Source organism: Sus scrofa, chromosome 10, assembly GCF_000003025.6.
Source record: "Sus scrofa isolate TJ Tabasco breed Duroc chromosome 10, Sscrofa11.1, whole genome shotgun sequence".
NCBI classification, from domain to species: Eukaryota; Metazoa; Chordata; class Mammalia; order Artiodactyla; family Suidae; genus Sus; species Sus scrofa.
In genome coordinates, this window is record NC_010452.4 from 11,407,837 (window position 1) to 11,425,508 (window position 17,672).

Genomic DNA, 17,672 nt, shown 5'->3' on the forward strand with positions numbered 1-17,672 from the left:
GGCTTCTCCTCCCGGCCGGGCATTTAGGGCAGGTGCCTGGGGTCTCAGCACCTGGTGACAAAAGGGTCCAGCCCTGGGCAGGCGTGCACGGCCTGCCTTCCTCCCTTCCCCAGCCCTCGCCCATTCTCCTCGAAGCTCCCGGCCCGTGGAGTCGGGCCTTCGCTCCCAGTTCCCGCCGCGGGCGAGTCTCTTTTTCTTTGCCTCTTACATGTTTTCTTCCGCGCGGATCTCTTAGCCCCGCCCCCCGCTCGACCATTGGTTTCTCCCGCCGCGGGCCCGCCCCCATCGGCGCGAGCACTTCCGCCCGAGGGCCGCGTCTGATGACGCGTTTTACTGGCCGCGCAGAGCGAAAGTGCCTGCGGCTGGGGAAGACGAAGTTCACTGTCAGGTTCCGCCCCCGAGCCGGGTTCTTTCCGAAGAAGGAAACGGTGACTGAGAGGGTCGGGTGCCGTCCCCCGGGGAAGCGTCACCTCCGCTCCGCTGCCCCTTCACGATGGACTCAGTACCTGCCACTGTGCCTTCTGTCACCTCTTCCCCGGGGGACCCGGAGCTGCTGGGACCCCTGTCGGTGCTCTACGCAGCCCTCATAGCCAAGCTCCTGGAGGTGACGGTCCCCACTGTCCTAGCCCTGGCAGCGGGTGGACGGGTTCTGAGCGGAGTGGGCGCTCTGACTGGCGGGGCGAGGGGGGAATGGAGTGTCAGGCCCCAGGCGGGCAGGACGTTGCGGTGCTGTGTAGGGGATGGTGGCGGCGGGGTGTGTATGTGAGAAGGTCTTGTCGCATGTTCTTTTTTTGAGTACTTAGGATGTGCCGGGTATCGTGTTGCTTTCTGATACACAGTCATGATCGAATCAAGCGAGCTTCACATCCCTACGGGTTCTTTTCACTTGGCCCTCAGCACCGTTGGGGGATGGGCCAGTATGCTAGTTAACTTGTAGAGGCAGTGAAAACAGTGTAGAAGCAGGACAGGTGTTTAATGCCCTGTCCTGGAGGAAACGCTTAAAATCAAAACAGAGTTTATAGGAGACAGTTAAATTCAGAGCGGTCTGCCTAGACCAGTTATCAGGAACTGTTTGAACTTTCTCACCATTTGTTTTTATGTAAGTACAAACAAACAAGACGTCACGTCTTAGAGGGAAACTGTTGTTCATTATCACTTTAGTTTTATTTGCAGCCGTAAAAATGTCTACCGTGTTTTCATTTTTTTTTTGTTTTACGTGACCCCATTGAGGCATAAAAATCAACTAGTCGTGCGTTGGACGACAGGATGTGGTGGGGCCTGTTACAAAATGGAAGTATATGCTCACCTTAAAGACAAAGTTTATAATGTTTAAAAATACTTCAGGTCGAACAAGAAATATGAAGCCCATCCTCTGTTTATTGAAGCCATGGAAACTCCTGAAGAAGTTTGAGGGCCTAGTTACTGATGGAGATAGATCGACTTCTGTGGATGAGTCTCAGTGATGGCTGGTTGTAAATTTCTTGCAGATTTCCCACTATTTCTGATATCTCTCTTTCAGCTGGTTGCTACCCTGCCTGATGATGTTCAGCCTGGGCCTGATTTTTACGGACTACCATGGAAGCCTGTACTTATCACTGCCTTTTTAGGAATTGTTTCATTTGCCATTTTCTTCTGGAGAACCATTCTTGTTGTGAGTAAATTAAATTATCTTGTACCTTTAGACCGATACATACAGGCATATTTTATAATCACTAGCCGTTTTGTTTCTTTTTTAGTTACCAACTTGAATACAAATTAACATTTATAATCCAAGCTAACATATTGGAAAATAATTCAGTGTAATCTCTGTTGGTAAAGACTTAGGTGAAAAGATAACATGGGTATAATCTCAATGAGAAAACTTCAATTTATAGATCAGAAGCTTTAAAAATGTTCATGTCCTTTTATGGAGTGTAATACCATGTCTAGTAATCTATCCAAAAGAAATTAGCAATCATGCATTAAAGATTTGTACTGGGTGTTAAAAATGGAATAGTATTTGTTAGAGTGAAAACAGAACCTAAATGAGCCATAGTAAGGGAGTTAATTAGTATGGTAAAGTCAAATAATGAGATATTAGGCAGCTCTTAAAATGTATGAATTGGGGCAAAGACATTGGGGCACAGAAAATGCTCACAACTCAATGTTAAGTGGAAAAAAGCAGAAACCAAGACTTTGGAGCGTATATTATATAAACACATAGATACACAGAAAAAAAATGCTGCAAATGGGAAAAATACTTAGTAGGAAAAGAGGTAATTTTTTAGTCATTTTACTAATATATATCTTATATATATATTAAAAATATATTTTCGAATTTGATCATGTGCTGATGTATTCAGAAAATACCTTTCTATTTGAAAATACAGCTTAAGTAGTCTCCCAAATTTTTATTCCTTAGAGTCTTCCTGTGCACAATTGGTCTTTGATGCTTATACATGTATGTGTTCTTAGTACGTATACAGACTTACGGTTTGTCTTGTTGTCTTCTAACGTAATTGGAGGGGGAGTTATTCTTTGTAGGTGAACTTTGCAGATAACAAGCTTTCAGTTTCAGTTGAAACTTAGCAGTTAAAGTGGCCAAAAGTACAGGATGCGTATCTTTCTAAAATTTGAGTATTCTAATTTCTTAATTTGATCAGACATCGTTGTTACTAAAGCTTTCTCTCCTCGAACAAGTGATTATAAAGTCCCTTAAAAAAAAAGGTCTTTTTGCCTGGATTCTTGTGAAGCCTCCTTTAAACATCATGGAAATTTTCCTCAGATGGAAGGGAAAAGAATAGAAAGTGTGAACAAAAGGGGGAAAGTCAGAAATAATTCCTTTTTATGGACTCGGCAATAGCCGCACCCCTGAGCAAGGCCAGGGATCGAACTCACATCCTCATGGATGGACTCTATGTTGGGTTCTTAACCTGCGAGCCACAATGGGAATTCTGCAGAAGTGCTTTCAGTTTCCCAGTCTTGTTTCTCCCATCTCACAAATCCCCCCAGTTTAGCTTTTTGCAAGGTCACGTTGGCTTTGTGTTCTGACTCCTTCTGCCCACAGTCTCCGCATTTGCACCCTCGCTCCCTGTGCTCATTGATGCTTCTTGCTTCTTCCTGCTTTTTCCTGCCTGTTGATTTGGGTGAAAGGAGGATAAAGGAAGCTTCCTCTCTTATTAAGCAAGGCTGTGACATAAGAGAAGTTGTCATTTATTTCCATGTTGGAATGCTGAATGCATTTTCCTGTAACAGCATCATTAAAAACAGTGTTAGATACAGTGATAATTTGTGATATCATGGATGATTTGCGGACTGATCTGAGCATCACATCACCGCTTTCACATTTGACAAGGGAAATAAGTGCTGGGTTACAAAGCGTTTGTAACACTTTTTAAAAACTCGAGTGTGGCTTGGGTTTTATTATCCTGCAGTTCAGTGCTGTCTCTAGGAGATGATTTAGAAAATGTTAGCTGTTATTTCTCTTGTTGCATGTGCATTTTCCTCTAGCAGTCTTTTTTTCCCTTTTAGATTTGTGACTGCTATTTTTAGGGGCTTGGGAAAAGCAAAAGATCTGGTTCATTAGATTTCTGAATTCGGCCAGTAACCGACTTTGAATAGGATTTTGTAGATGTTTTCTGATGAAAGAGGTATACCTGAGTGTGATGATATGCTTTTAATTTTGTTTCCTTTAAGTATTTTTCAGTTATCATTGTTTCTAGATCTTATTCTGGCTGTTTGAGGTTTTTAAATAAATGATTTTGGATAAATGAAGCATTAGTGTTTAATATGAAAATATTATTCCATTTCATTTTTTAAAATTTTGACAACATCTTAGTGTTGTGTACAAATTAATGATTATATATCTGTATATATTGCAAAATGATTGCCACAATGAGTCTAATTAACATGTCATCATACATAGTTATAAGATTTTTTTTCCCCTTGTGATGAGAATTTTTAAGATCTGCTCTCTTAGCAGCTTTCAAATATGTAATAATCCCTTCCTATTATGGAAGTTAAGTACCCATTTAGTAAGATCGGTGCTCATTTTAAAGATACATGAACATATCCTCAGTTGCAAAAATAAGGTATTTACCTTAGTACTTTTATCTATCAGAAACTATAAATGACGTATCACTATAAATTAAATTTGAAAGGCTTTTTTGGCTTTTTGTATGTTTTAATATTATGTCTGTATCATCAAACCATCATTACATTTTCATTTGGTTATGATTTGACTTTTAGGTTAGGAACTATAATATTTTCATTAATAAGATGTCTTGACATCAAGTTTAATTTTATGTCTCTCTTTTAGGTAAAGAATAGAGTATATCAAGGTAAGTATTCCGGCTTATTTTGTCACTTGTACCCTTCTCTCGGTGTTGGCATTTGGTAGGAGTTTTCTGTGAGCTGAAGGTGGATACAGTGACTTCCAGTGTCTGATTGACTTAACAGCTCCTGAGGTGGAACACATTGTGGGAGCAGGGAGAGGACTGGGTTCCGGCAGATTGACTTTGAATGTTGATGTTGATGTAGTTCATTCCCTGGGAACAATGTTCCTGCTTGTTCAATACAGTGCATATTTATGTAAGTGGATTATTTGAGGAACAGAGACAGAAGTCAGTATGCTTGCATTTTCTGTCCTTTCTGTTGACAAATGACATATTTGAAGTGATCACATTTCTAAGCAAGGCAGTCATGAAGGGAACAATAGCAAAGCTAAAGCATTTTACTCAGGTATTTCCTATCTTTGAAATAAATTTAAATTGGAATTTCATTGAAATAAGGGTTCTTATTGTATGTTTCTTAAATTTTAATATTTTTACACCCTAATTTCTATGAACCATAGATTGCTGTTTAAAGGCATAATCATTATGCTAAGTTCATTTCCATCTTGGTCCCAGATAGCGTGGCCTTGCTGCTAATACATTGGGTCATTCATTTTTTAGTGATCATGATAATTTTATGGATTTCCCCCTTTTTAGTTACTGAACAACAAATTTCTGAGAAGTTGAAGAATATTATGAAAGAAAACGCAGAACTTGTACAAAAATTGTCAAGTTACGAACAGAAGGTATTAATTATTTTTTTAGCTTTTTCCCCATGGTTACAAACTTGAATTATTTCTTCCTTTTGTATAATTCAGTTATTATGGTATTTTTAAATCATATTTTAAGATCTCATTATGTCCCACAAACCATCCAAAGATAAGAGCAGTCGTCACGTGTAAAGTACTGCTTTCTTCTCTGAGGAATCTCCTACTTGGAGATAAGTTTTGATAGCATTATAATTTGTATTTCTAAATTCTGGATGCTTTATTACATATAGATCAAGGAATCAAAGAAGCATGTTCAAGAAACCAAGAAACAAAACATGATTCTCTCTGATGAAGCAGTTAAATTTAAGGTAAAAATCCCTTCTCTTTTTGAGGTTACGTTCTAAAAATAAAAAAAAAAAATAATGAATAGTTATTATCAGTACTTTTTTTTGTAGGATAAAATTAAGAATCTGGAAGAAACTAATGAAACTCTGGGTGACACAGCTAAAAGTTTGCGTGCTCTGTTAGAATCTGAGCGAGAACAGAATGCCAAGAATCAGGACTTGGTAAGAGTTTTGCTGTTGTGTCTTTTACTGTAATTTGGCTTTTGAACTATTTTGTGGGTTGGCTGAGTTGAACTCTGCATTTGCCCATGCTGTAACTAGACTGATACTGTGAGGGAAGTTGAACCTACTTCTGTGCATTTCTGTAAAATTTTCAATGCTCCAGGTAATTATTTGTATGGGCCTGGGAAGTGTTTTTGTCCTCAGTCCTAGGTAATTTTCTTATTGCTTGGCTCTGCTCTCCAAAACATGAAGAGCAACTAAGAAATAGTTGCTCCTTTGAGTGTCTTGGCACTTTGTTTTGATTTATGTTGCATGGTTGTTTTCTGAAAATAAATTTTAAATGCCAGAACAGTTTCCTAATCACCCAAAAGTGGCAAAGGTGGTAGGATGGGTTCCTGTATGCTGCATCTCCAGTTGGGCTTGATGGCCCAGCTGAGGTTGTGTTTGCCAGGTTTCTCTGCCATAAAGTCACCCTTTCATGCTTTCCACACTGCACTCTGGAGGGAAGGGCCTGTGCACAGCCTGCAGTTGCAGAGTGAAGGGCTCTGCTCCATCTTCTTGGCAAGGCAGACCATCTGCATAAATTTGGGGAATTTTGTATGTGAGGTTTGCCCCCCCCCCCACCCCCCGCCTCAAGTCCAGCCGTGTTTAATTTAGCAAGAGAATAAGTGATCTTGGGATTTTTTTTCTGTACCACTAGGGAAAATCATTGTTTTGATCTGGTTTACTTGCTTTTTTTTTTTTTTTCATTTTTTTGCTTTGTTCTTTTGGTCTGGTCAAATACCACATTATCTCATAACTAGGAAAGTTGTGGATGGTATGAAATATTTGTCTTTGTTTTCTTTCCTCATGTCTTTTACATTGTTGACTTTTCTCTCTAGGCCACAACTGGATCATCTGCTTCTGCCTGGTATCTAGGCGGTGCTGGGATGTGCTCTGTTCATGTTGCTTCTTTTTATCCTGTATCCTAGTGTTCCTGCTGAAATCCTCACATGTGTTTGTGTCCTTTCTCCCCCTGTCAGATATCAGAAAACAAGAAGTCTATTGAGAAGTTAAAGGATGTTATTTCAGTGAATGCTTCAGAATTTTCAGAGGTAAAGCTCTCTACAGTTCCTGCAAGATGTTAATATGATGTCTTTGTTTTGTTGAGGAGTAAACATTTGCTGTGTCTAGAAAATGGAAATGAAACTGTATGATATCACATTGGAAAATGTAATTTTTTGTGTTTTCCTTGGAATTACTGCACTAATAGGAGTGTTTTGCATTAGGTTCAAATTGCCCTCAATGAAGCTAAACTTAGTGAAGAAAAGGTGAAGTCTGAATGCCATCGGGTTCAGGAAGAAAATGCAAGACTTAAAAAGAAGAAAGAGCAGGTAAAGAAAGTTAACATCGTAGGTTATGTAAACTAGAAAACCAGAAATCATTACCTCTTAATTATCTTTGCTCAGATGTTTTTAAGAAAACGAAGTCTGTGTGCAGGGCTCTGTTTTTAGCGGGGCAGAGCTTACACTGTGCTTCCCAAGTCGAGTACCCGTGCGCGTTTGCCCTCTGCCCTGGGTTTTCTGTTCTGCTCTGCGGTTCCCTGTAGCTCGCGGAATGTCTGGTCCTTGTCTCGCCCAGCACCAGCCAGTTAACTTGTATAGCCTCAGGGGGGTGATGGATTTGCTTCTTAGACCAGAGACTTGGTTCTCGAGTACCCTCCCTTGGGCAGTTACTGATTCTCTGACCAAGGCCAGGTTACATGAGCTGGGGTCTGGATGTGGTGGGCAGTGAATTGTGTCCTTCCGTTCCTACTAGAAGTGGATTATTCCAACTGGCTGCAGTTTTCTGAAAGATCAACATCCTTGACAGCTTTTATGTTGTCCCTGAACTTCTGAGGGTTGGAGCCCCTTTCCCCTCTCCCTTAGCCAAGGCCACAGCCCGGAGTGTGGGGCCAGAGGGGAGCGTGGCTCCCAGCTCCGGGTCTCATTCCTAATGCCTCCAGTGCAAAAGCCGTAACCTCAGGAAATTTGTGTGTTTTAACTTTTCAGCTGCAGGAAGAAATCAAAGACTGGAGTAAGGCACATGCCGAGCTCAGTGAACAAATCAGATCATTTGAGAGGGCGCAGCAAGATTTGGAAGTAGCTCTTACTCACAAAGATGATAATGTTAACGTGAGTTCATTCTCTTGAATGCATGCTTAATTCTCACAAATTGTTATGGAATCTACTTAATTGAAATGGAGACGCTCTTTCTAACGTCCTGTTGCTTCTTGTCTAGGCTTTGACTAATTGCATTACGCAGTTGAACTGCTTAGACTGTGAGTCTGAATCTGAGGGTCAGAACCAAGGAGGAAATGAATCCGATGAATTAGCCAATGGAGAAGCGGGAGGTAAGATTGGGTTCAGGAGACTGGACCCCTTTTTGCCTCTTTGTCTTTAAGAACCCTGGTGCTTTTTTCAGCTGACCGAATTTCCTGTTAGGGTTAGAGCTGTAAGTGCCTGTTGCTAAATCTCTACAGTTGGCCTCTAAATCTGGGGTTCACATCTGCAGATTCAGCCAGCTGCAGATCAAACACAAAAAACTCCAGAAAGTCCCCAAAAGGAAACCTTGGGTTTGATGCTTGCTGACAGCTGTTTGCATAGATTTACATTGTTTAAGGTATTACAAGTGACCCAGAGATGAAGGATACGGGCGGGTGTGTGTGCGTCCTATGCAGATGCTGTGCCATTCTGTCTGGGGGACTCAAGCATCCATGGATTTGGGTGTCCTGTGGGGGTGGGGGTGGGGTCCTGGCACCAGTCTCTCGGAGATGCGGGGGGCCAAATGACCACATCCGCTGTGTGGCGGGCAGAGGTGACTTGATGGGTTATGGTCCGGCAGGAGGCACACCAGGAACACCGTCGCGCCTTTTCCACTGTGCCCAGACCGAGGGGTGTGCGCTGGAGCCAATGCCGCCGCCCCCTGAGCGCTCTTCAGTGGAAGAAACGTGTTTCTCCACGTCATGCTCAGCCTCTCTGTGGCTGTGCTTTTAGGGCCCACAGCCAGTTTGAACAGGACCGAGGGGTGGGGCATAAGCTCAGTGAGCGGTGAGAGCGGAGGCCGAAGGTAACGAGTTTACCGGGGAGGGACGTGTTTCTAGGTGTCGTGTCCCCGGGAGGAGATGGCGCACAGGGTGGGGGGCGGGTAGTGAGCCGCTCCTGGGAGCACATGCGGGCGAGCAGAGCAGTGAGTCTTTGCAAAGAAGCTGTTTGACTTGGGGCAGGTAGATGAGAGAGAAGGAGCTTTACAGGGCATAGCCCTTCTGCTCAGGAACAGCAGGGATAATGTTTTTATTGTAGAAACTGGGAATTCATTGTTCTCAACCTCAGTTGGCAATTCTCTTACCAGTCCAACAGCCCAGTCTGTAATTTTGGTTAGTTTTTTCTTTGAATATTTGAACATGATAATTGTTTAGTGTGGGGAAATCAAGAAAATAGAGTTACAGAGCAAGGGAAGAGAGAGCAATGGAACGCTTTTGTTTTCTAGGTGACCGGACTGAGAAGATGAAAAGCCAGATTAAGCAGATGATGGACGTTTCTCGGGTATAATCCTTATAATCCTTTTCGTAGAGAACCTTAAGTGTCTGTAAATTCTTACTGTGCCTCACTTTTAAGAATGCTTCTCTCTTCTGCAATTTTTAGACACAAACTGCAATATCGGTAGTCGAAGAGGATCTAAAACTTTTACAATGTAAACTTAGAGCCTCGATGTCTGCTAAATGTACGCTGGAAGGTAGGTTGCCTTGGGAAAGATGCAGACTGGCCTCCTGTTCCCACGTTTCTCAGCCCTCCCCAGGTTCTCAAGCTCTTGTGCACACACACAAAGCCCAGCTGTTTTATCCCTTACAGACCAAGTGAAGAAATTAGAAGAGGATTGTGGTTCACTGCAGGCGAGCAAAGCCACGCTAGAAGAGGAGTGCAAAACACTGAGGCAGAAAGTGGAGATCCTGAATGAGCTCTATCAGCAGAAGGAGATGGCTCTGCAAAAGTAAGATTGTCTTGGTTCGTCGTTAACAGTATTGTCACCTAACTAAATGTGTGCACTGCTGTGGATAATTTCGCCTTTTTAAAGAATTGTTTATAGTTTGTTCCATCTGGGAGTATAGATTTGTCTTTCTTCCTTTCTACCGTCTTTCCTGTAAGTTGCACTTTTTCCCCATTTTAACCAGTGGTCAGAAATGGTTGCCTGTGATTTATTGGGTAGTGGTTACAGGTGCTAAGAGATGCTGCTCTGGACGAGCCACACCCTTCTTGGCCCGCAACTCAGATCGCTTTTCTTCTGTTCTTGTTGGTGACTTCATTCTGATTTGTGTTTGTTCTACTAGTTCTTAATATGGCCTTTAAAAATCCCTAGTGATTTGTGTAGCATGGTTTTTGTAGAATAACTGCTTCAAAAGGAGTATTTAGTTATTGACAGTATCATAACTTTGGGGCTTCCAAATATTCAGGCTAAACATTATGTAATTGTGGGAGTTTTGAATATAGAAATGTCGGAGTTCCCATCGTGGTGCAGTGGTTAACGAATCCGACTTGGAACCATGAGGTTGCAGGTTCGGTCCCTGCCCTTGCTCAGTGGGTTAAGGATCCGGCGTTGCCGTGAGCTGTGGTGTAGATCGCAGACGCGGCTCGGATCCTGTGTCGCTGTGGCTCTGGTGTAGGCCAGTGGCTACAGCTCCGATTTGACCCCTAGCCTGGGAACCTCCATATGCCGCGGGAGCGGCCCAAGAAATGGCGAAAACAAACAAACAAACAAACAAACAAACAAAAAAAACCTGAATATAGAAATGTCTATCTGGTGGGCTATTAATCTTTTGAAATACACATCTCAGATGTGGAGCTTATCTTTTGAAAGGTGTACCTTTTTTTTTTGTCTTTTTAGGGCTGTATCTGTGGTATACGGAAGGTCCCAGGCTAGGGGTCTAATCGGAGCTTTGGTGCCAGTCTACACCATAGCCACAGCAACTCAGGATCTGAGCCGTGTCTGGCTTCTGCGCCGCAGCTCACAGCAACACTGGATCCTTAACCCACTGAGCAAGGCCAGGGGTTGAACCTGTGTCCTCATGGATGCTCAGATTCATTTCCACTGAGCCACAAAGGGAACTCCTTGGAAGATGTACTTTTGTAGTTGTTTTAAATTTTTTTCTCCATGGAAATACCTGAATTCTCTAAAATAGGGTGTTGGTGGCAGTTGCTGTCTGTTTGCTCCTGTACTTCACTCTTTGGCATTTACCGCAGCCTGTGAGAAGGCTTATTTTTCTAATAAGCAAATCTAATCATCTTCACATGTTTAGGTTGTTATTGCTAGATGTCTTTAAACATTAAAACCATAGCACTAACTTTCTCTCTCATTCTTTGCTCGCCAAGAAATCAGTTTAGATTTTCCAAGTTTCATTCAGGCCGGCTCTGAATATCCTGCTGGCTTCAGAGACGTATTTCGCATCTCATTATTGATTATTTTTGGAAGAGCCGCTTCTTGGCCACCAGCCATCATCTGAATTACCTAAGCGACATCGTTGTTCTTTCTGATTGTCAGTGTGGTGTTATTTTACTCAGTCCCTCCTCCATCCACTCCATCGCCCCCTCAGGGCACACTCTGACCTCCATCCCCCAGAGCCACTGTAATCGTCTTTCTGCCAGCCTTTGATGCACCACCTCTGCCGTTTCTCTTTCTTGTACCTCCTCTTCCAAACTCTGCAGATGCTAGAGCGAACTTTCTAAAACATGAGTCCTTTTATAGCGTCGTGTGGTTAAAGTCTGTCAAAGAGGCTCCATGCCCTTCAGGGTCAATTTTGGACTCTTCGGCAGGCGCGTGGGGCGCCGTGCCCCAGCTGTGCCGCTGTCACTCCAGGTGCGCTGCCTGCGGCTCCCACTGATGCCGCCTGCTGACCTGCAGCCTGATCTGACTGCAGCTCCTTCCTGCCGCTCTTATGGACGCTGCTCCTTCTGCAGGAAAGGTGTCCTCTTACGTCATTTCCACCTGGCAGTCTCCTGCCCACTCAAATGTTTATGTTCCTTAAAACCTGTCCTCGGGTGAGGTGTGACCTAAATAGGTGAGTACTCATTTTTCCTTACGCTGTAATTCCTACAAGTATAAATCTGCATATTGATATTTGCCTTCTGATTGATGGCCTCTTCAGTGTTCCTTTTTCTCTTCCTTCTTCCTGTCTTTTGGGTTGTGTGGATGTTTCTAGTAATTCTGCTTTTCCCCTGGTTAGGCTTGGTAGTTGCTAGTAGCTTTCCTTGTCTTCACATAATTATCCTAAAGACGACAGCATGCATCCTGGACTTACTCAGTTAATAGACTTACCACTTTCTGGGCTTTAACTCCCTCCTTGCTTAGATGCAAGTGCATTTTCACTCTCTAAATACTTAAACTTAATTGCCTACCAGAGCGTGTTCCAGCCGGTGTTCATTTCATGGGCGCACAGATTTGAGCCTCATCTTGTTGCCCTTAGCTTTATTGAGCCTGCAGATCCTGCACTTTTTACAAATTGAACGTCTGTGGCAACCATGTGTCAAGCAACCCTTGGCACTCTTTTTCCAACAGCATTTACTCACTTCATGTCTCTGTGTCACATTTAGCTTTGTTAGCTGATCTGTGGTCAGGGATCCTGAGTGTTACTCTTGGGACCCACTGAAGCTCAGACGGTAAAGCATATGTTTGCAGGAAAGCGGTTTGTAGCTAAGGCACGAACATGGTTTTTCAAATATAATGCTGTTATTGCACATTTAATAGACTGCAGGAGAGGGCAGACGTAACTCTCCTGTGTGCGGGGAGACCAGACCATTCCTGTGGCTCACTTCCTCTGCAAGCTTCATCGTGGCGTTTGGGCAGGAGCGGCAGTTCCTCCGTGCTCTGCCTGTAGCTCCTGTGTGTCTTCATTCTCCCCCCCGCACCTTCCGTCTTGCTTCCGGTTGGGATCCCCTCCGTTCTTCTTGAAGAATATCCTTCACTGACACATTTGATCAGTTTATCTTTGTGTGAAAGTGTCTTTGTTTTGACTTCTTTGTTTATGTCTTTTTGCCATTTCTTGGGCCGCTCCCGCAGCATATGGAGGTTCCCAGGCTAGGGGTGGAATCGGAGCTGTAGCCACCGGCCTACGCCAGAGCCACAGCAATGCGGGACGCGAGCCGCGTCTGCAACCTACACCACAGCTCATGGCAATGCCAGATCCTTAACCCACTGAGCAAGGCCAGGGATCGAACCCGAAACCTCATGGTTCCTAGTCGGATTCCTTAACCACTGAGCCACTACGGCAACTCCTGACTTCTTTGTTTATGGATCTTTGGGCAGCTCTGGGATTTTTGTGGTTATTTAATTCAGGTACTTTCAAGAGTCACCTTCTGGTTTGAGATGTACTTTAGGGAAGCCAATATCCCTCTTATTTTCCCTATTCTCACTCTGCTTTTTGCTGTCATTAATCATTCTTTTTGGGCTTTTATTAGGCAGGGCCCAGGTGGGTGTTTTTGTCTCTTTCTCTTCTCTTCCCTTCTGTCTCCCTGTCTCTGTGCATATTCTGTGCTGTGTGGGGCCATCAGCAGCTCCTGAATTTTTGGGTCTTTCTCCATATATTGATTCTGCCTCCTTCTTCTTCTGAGATTCTATTTAAATCTTTATCATTATTATTATTATTATTTCCCCTCTGTCTCCTACACTCTTGTTTGTATTTGCTTCATTCTGGGTGGTTTTCTTTCTGACCCATCTTCCAGACTGCTGAAATCTCACTTCAGTTATCAAATCTGCTATGGAAATCATTCATTGAGTTCCGAATTTCATTTACTATGTTTCAGTCTTACACTTTTTTTTGGGGGGGGGGTCTTTTTAGGTCCACACTCACAGCATATGGAGGCTCCCATGCTAGGGGGTCCAATTGGAGCTGTAGCCACCGGCCTACACCAGGAGCCACAGCAACGCCAGATCCGAGTCATGTCTGTGAGCTACACCACAGCTCACAGCAACACGGAATCCTTAATCCATAGACATTGCCAATTCTAAGATTTTTATCTTTCCTTGATCACAATTCCATTGAAATAGGTAGCAGGCTTTCCATACCTGAAACGTGGAAGTGGGCGTTCCCATCGTGGCTCAGTGGAAGTGAACCTGACTACTATCCATGAGGATGCAGGTTCGATCCCTGGCCTCATTTAGTGGGTTCAGCTGTGGTGCAGGCTGGCAGCTACAGGCCCCCTAGCCTGGCAACCTCCGTATGCCGCAGGTGCGGCCCTAAAAAGACGAAAAAAAAGGAAATGTGGAAGTGTTTGATAGTTAACTGCACAGTTAAAAGGCAAGTTCTAAAAGGCTTTGGGGGTGTTTTTGGGTGATTATCATGATACTAGTCTTGGATTGAGAATCAGTCCTTCCAAGATAGAAATAAGGGAAGTAATTACAGGTCTTTCCATGGTAGAAATAAGAGCAATAATTATTGCCTGCTTTATCCTCATGAGCTTAATGCTGTTAGGTTGATCAGCCCTGGCTTTCCGCTGTGAAGTAAAATGAGCTTCCATTGTTTCAAACATGAGGAACACAGAGCATTTTTTCCATTTGCTGGTGAGCAGAGAGTTACGAGGAGAAAAGGCAGATGATTTGCCGAAAGCCCCGAGTTTGGTTTTTATCCCTAAATGGCAGGATTAACTTCTTCGCGTGACTTTGGTCACATGTCCGTGCGTTTGCGTGAGGATGGCAGCTAGCAGCGGCGTTCACGTCGACTGCTGGGCCGAGAAACACTTCCTTCTGACAAGTGCTTTCATCTTAGGAAACTGAGTCAAGAAGAGTTTGAGCGGCAAGATCGAGAGCAGCGGCTGTCAGCTGCAGATGAAAAGGTGCTTTTGGCAGCAGAGGAAGTAAAAACTTACAAGTGAGTTCGGCTTCTAAGGAGGGTGTCCATGGCCTTTAAACTGTTTTTACACTGTGTAGAACAGGTTAGCACAGAAACAGAAATAATGGTCAAACATTTAATTAACGAGATGAAATAAAATTGTAAGTTACCACAGAAAAAAATGTTAAAGGAACAAAAATTTCCTTACACCCAATACTGGCAAGACTGGGGGGACTTGGTCCGTGGCAGCTGTTACGGGGGCTTTTCTACATTGCTGAAGGCAGTTTGCTCTCTGGTGTGTATTTAAAAGCCATGAAAATGACCATGCCCTTTGATGGACCCAGGAGTCAGAGCTCCGAGAAATTTTGGGTGGATAATTAGAGGAAGAACAAGCTTTACGGAGAAAGCTCTTTACAGTAGGATTGTTCGAGAACATATCGAAGCACAGTTCAGGAGATTACAGGGTATCGACCAGAATCTCCAGCTGTTCCGTAATAAAGACGGCGCTTCTCTAGTATTGGTTTTGATCACTTTGGACTCATGATAACCACGTAAAATGTTTTCATATGTAGGGATGAAGGCTCAAAGGGTACAGTCGTTAAAGGGGACAGGGTTAGATTGTTTAAAATTTTATTCCATTGTGCCCTAAATGATAAAAACAAGTTTAATTCTTAGGCGGAGAATTGAAGAAATGGAGGATGAGTTACAGAAGACAGAGCGCTCATTTAAAAACCAGGTAACAATTGCCCCGCCTGCAGCGGCAGGCCGCCTGCCTCTCCACTGCTGATTAGTGTGGTGGCAGTTTTTTCCTAGACGTGACAGTGGTTCCCTGAACGTGCTTATTGATGTGTTACCTTTTGCAGATCGCTACTCATGAGAAGAAAGCTCACGACAACTGGGTAAGATTATTATTTTTCTTCCTTTCTTTAGTTTGTGCATCGTCTCCCACTATTTATTTTGGATATTGTTTTTCTCCAATAGCTCAAAGCTCGAGCTGCAGAAAGAGCGATGGCTGAAGAGCGAAGGGAAGCTGCCAACCTGAGACACAGGTATGCGGGTTTGAAACGAAAGGTTCAGGGTGCTTTAGGCTTTCCAAGACGGCGCTTTGTGGGTATCTAATAAGGAATTAACTTTCCATTTCAAGTCCATTCTTTCTCTGTATTCAAGATTATTGGAACTAACCCAAAAGATGGCAATGCTGCAGGAAGAACCTGTGATTGTGAAACCAATGCCGGGAAGACCCAACACCCAGAACCCTCCTCGGAGAGGTAGGGGATGCTTTTAAGGGACAGCAACTTACTTTTTGGTGAAAAATGTGTTGAAAGTACTTTTCATCTCCGTAATGTATGTGCAATGTTTATGACGCCCTCGAGATAACCCCAGAATTCCTTAAAGAAAAAAGAGGTTGATTAAAGTGGTTCGCCGTTGTCCTCAGGTCCCCTGAGCCAGAACGGCTCTTTCGGCCCATCTCCCGTGAGCGGTGGCGAATGCTCCCCGCCGCTGACAGCAGACCCGCCGGCAAGGCCTCTGTCGGCCACGCTCAGTCGAAGAGAGATGCCCCGAAGCGACTTCGGTGAGCAGGGCTTCCGGGCAGCCCGCCCGCCCCAGTCTTCTTCCTCTTTGCGAATGCTGCTGTAGAATTTGGCTCTGTCCAGTAAAGAGGAAATTTCTTCATTTTCTTGGTAGATGAGTAGTCTCCTGTAAGAGCTGCTTTAGAACAGGCATTTGTTATTGTACCGCTTGCTATTTATTATATAGAAATGTCTATGTAAACAAATATATAAACGTTTATGTATAGTAAGTAGATAATTTCATTATTTTTGTTTCTTTTTAGATTTTTGCTTTAGAGCCTTTATGCTTAAATTTCTGTGGCATTCCTCTCTTAAATATTATAAAAGTAGCCTTAAAACCTAGAATTTTTGCAGTGTATATCTACTTTTCATTACCATAATATGAAATGCTATGTAAATCTATTTCTTTCTCCTTCCTTCCTAACCCCCTCTCTCTTTCTTTCTGCCACACTCACGGCATATCGAAGTTCCCTGGCTAGGGGTGGAATCAGAGCTGCAACTGCCAGCCTGTGGCACAGCCACAGCAACACTGGATCCGAGTAGCATCTGCAACCCACACCGGAGCTCACAGCAATACCAGATCGTTAACCCACTGAGTGAGGCCAGGGATCAAACCTGCTTCCTCCCGGATACTAGTCGGGTTCTTAACCCTCTGAGCCATGGCAGGAACTCCACTCTAAGTCTCTTTCTAATCATAAATATATCTGTAATACTTGATAAGACATGGAGGTCAGATTACATATAAACTTAAAAAAAAAACAGCCTGTATAATTGTATCCAGCCTGTAGCCTGAAGAAGCACCTGACTGGTGCTATTGACATGTAGGTTTTATTGTTGGTCTTTCAATCCAAGATAGTTCTTATTTTAGTTCTCTAAGTTTGTGCATAAATTATAAGTGATTTCTCCTCATATATGTTGGGAGACCCATTTTAAATTTTGCATTCTAGGTAGAGTTGAACCCTGACTTGTCCATAATTGGCTTATTCTGAAAAATTCACGCAAGGACTGTTGTTTCTTTCTTCAGGGTCAGTGGATGGGCCGCCACCTCGTCCCCGGTGGCCACCTGAGGCATCTGGGAAACCCTCTGCCTCTGGTAAGGGACCTGAGTGCGTTCAGAGAGTCTCAGGTTGTGGAGGAGGTGGGCAAAGCATTTTGTATTCTTCCCCAAAGAGTGTACACACCAGAATAAAGCTACATCAGTTCTCTGGCCTTCCGCAGACCCAGAATCGGCTCCCATGATAAACAGCAGCTCAAGAAGCTCTTCCCCCTCCAAGGTGACGGATGAGGGCAAGGTAAATTCTGCCATCATGAATTAAAATTAGATATTTTAGGAAGCATTTCGCTTTTTCTGCCACACCCTCTCTGCCTCGTCCATCTCCCCTTTTGTGTGTTCTATCTGTACCATATCATTTATTTTTTGAAAAAGCAAACTGTTCCCCAAGAGCCTGAAGGCCCGTCAGTTCCCAGCGTTGCGTCTTTGGCCGAGCATCCAGCAGCAGTAAGTCTTTGGAGGCTGAGGCTGCCCTGGGCCTTTCTGCTTGCTGTGTCTCTGGGAAGGACCTGAGGAGTGCAGCACTCCTGAGCGTGCTTTGAGTAAGCGTGCTTTGCGTTGCACGTCGGTGCTGGGAGGAGCACGGCACTCGTGAGCGTGGTTTGCCTTGCACGGCGGTGCTGGTCTT

At 43.7% G+C, this 17,672-nt stretch overlaps 1 protein-coding gene across 7 annotated transcripts in view; it reads left to right on the forward strand.

Annotated features, from left to right (window-relative positions):
• The window catches only part of MIA3 (MIA family member 3, ER export factor), a 66,356-nt gene that overhangs the window by 45,348 nt on the left and 3,336 nt on the right, over positions 1–17,672 (forward strand). For 3 of the 7 annotated variants that reach the window (XM_021064136.1, XM_021064133.1, XM_021064134.1), the window contains 21 exons: positions 1,520–1,651; positions 4,298–4,319; positions 4,968–5,056; positions 5,311–5,388; positions 5,476–5,586; positions 6,609–6,680; positions 6,855–6,959; positions 7,617–7,739; positions 7,846–7,957; positions 9,094–9,149; positions 9,249–9,339; positions 9,456–9,594; positions 14,360–14,461; positions 15,098–15,158; positions 15,286–15,321; positions 15,404–15,471; positions 15,590–15,690; positions 15,858–15,995; positions 17,018–17,086; positions 17,212–17,285; positions 17,420–17,491. In XM_021064136.1, coding sequence (XP_020919795.1) covers positions 1,520–1,651; positions 4,298–4,319; positions 4,968–5,056; positions 5,311–5,388; positions 5,476–5,586; positions 6,609–6,680; positions 6,855–6,959; positions 7,617–7,739; positions 7,846–7,957; positions 9,094–9,149; positions 9,249–9,339; positions 9,456–9,594; positions 14,360–14,461; positions 15,098–15,158; positions 15,286–15,321; positions 15,404–15,471; positions 15,590–15,690; positions 15,858–15,995; positions 17,018–17,086; positions 17,212–17,285; positions 17,420–17,491 — 1,851 coding nt within the window. Of the gene's footprint in view, positions 1–305; positions 605–1,519; positions 1,652–4,297; positions 4,320–4,967; positions 5,057–5,310; positions 5,389–5,475; positions 5,587–6,608; positions 6,681–6,854; positions 6,960–7,616; positions 7,740–7,845; positions 7,958–9,093; positions 9,150–9,248; positions 9,340–9,455; positions 9,595–14,359; positions 14,462–15,097; positions 15,159–15,285; positions 15,322–15,403; positions 15,472–15,589; positions 15,691–15,857; positions 15,996–17,017; positions 17,087–17,211; positions 17,286–17,419; positions 17,492–17,672 lie in introns of those variants that run through there. The other 4 variants (XM_021064137.1, XM_021064135.1, XM_021064138.1 and 1 more) reach the window with 3 other exon arrangements.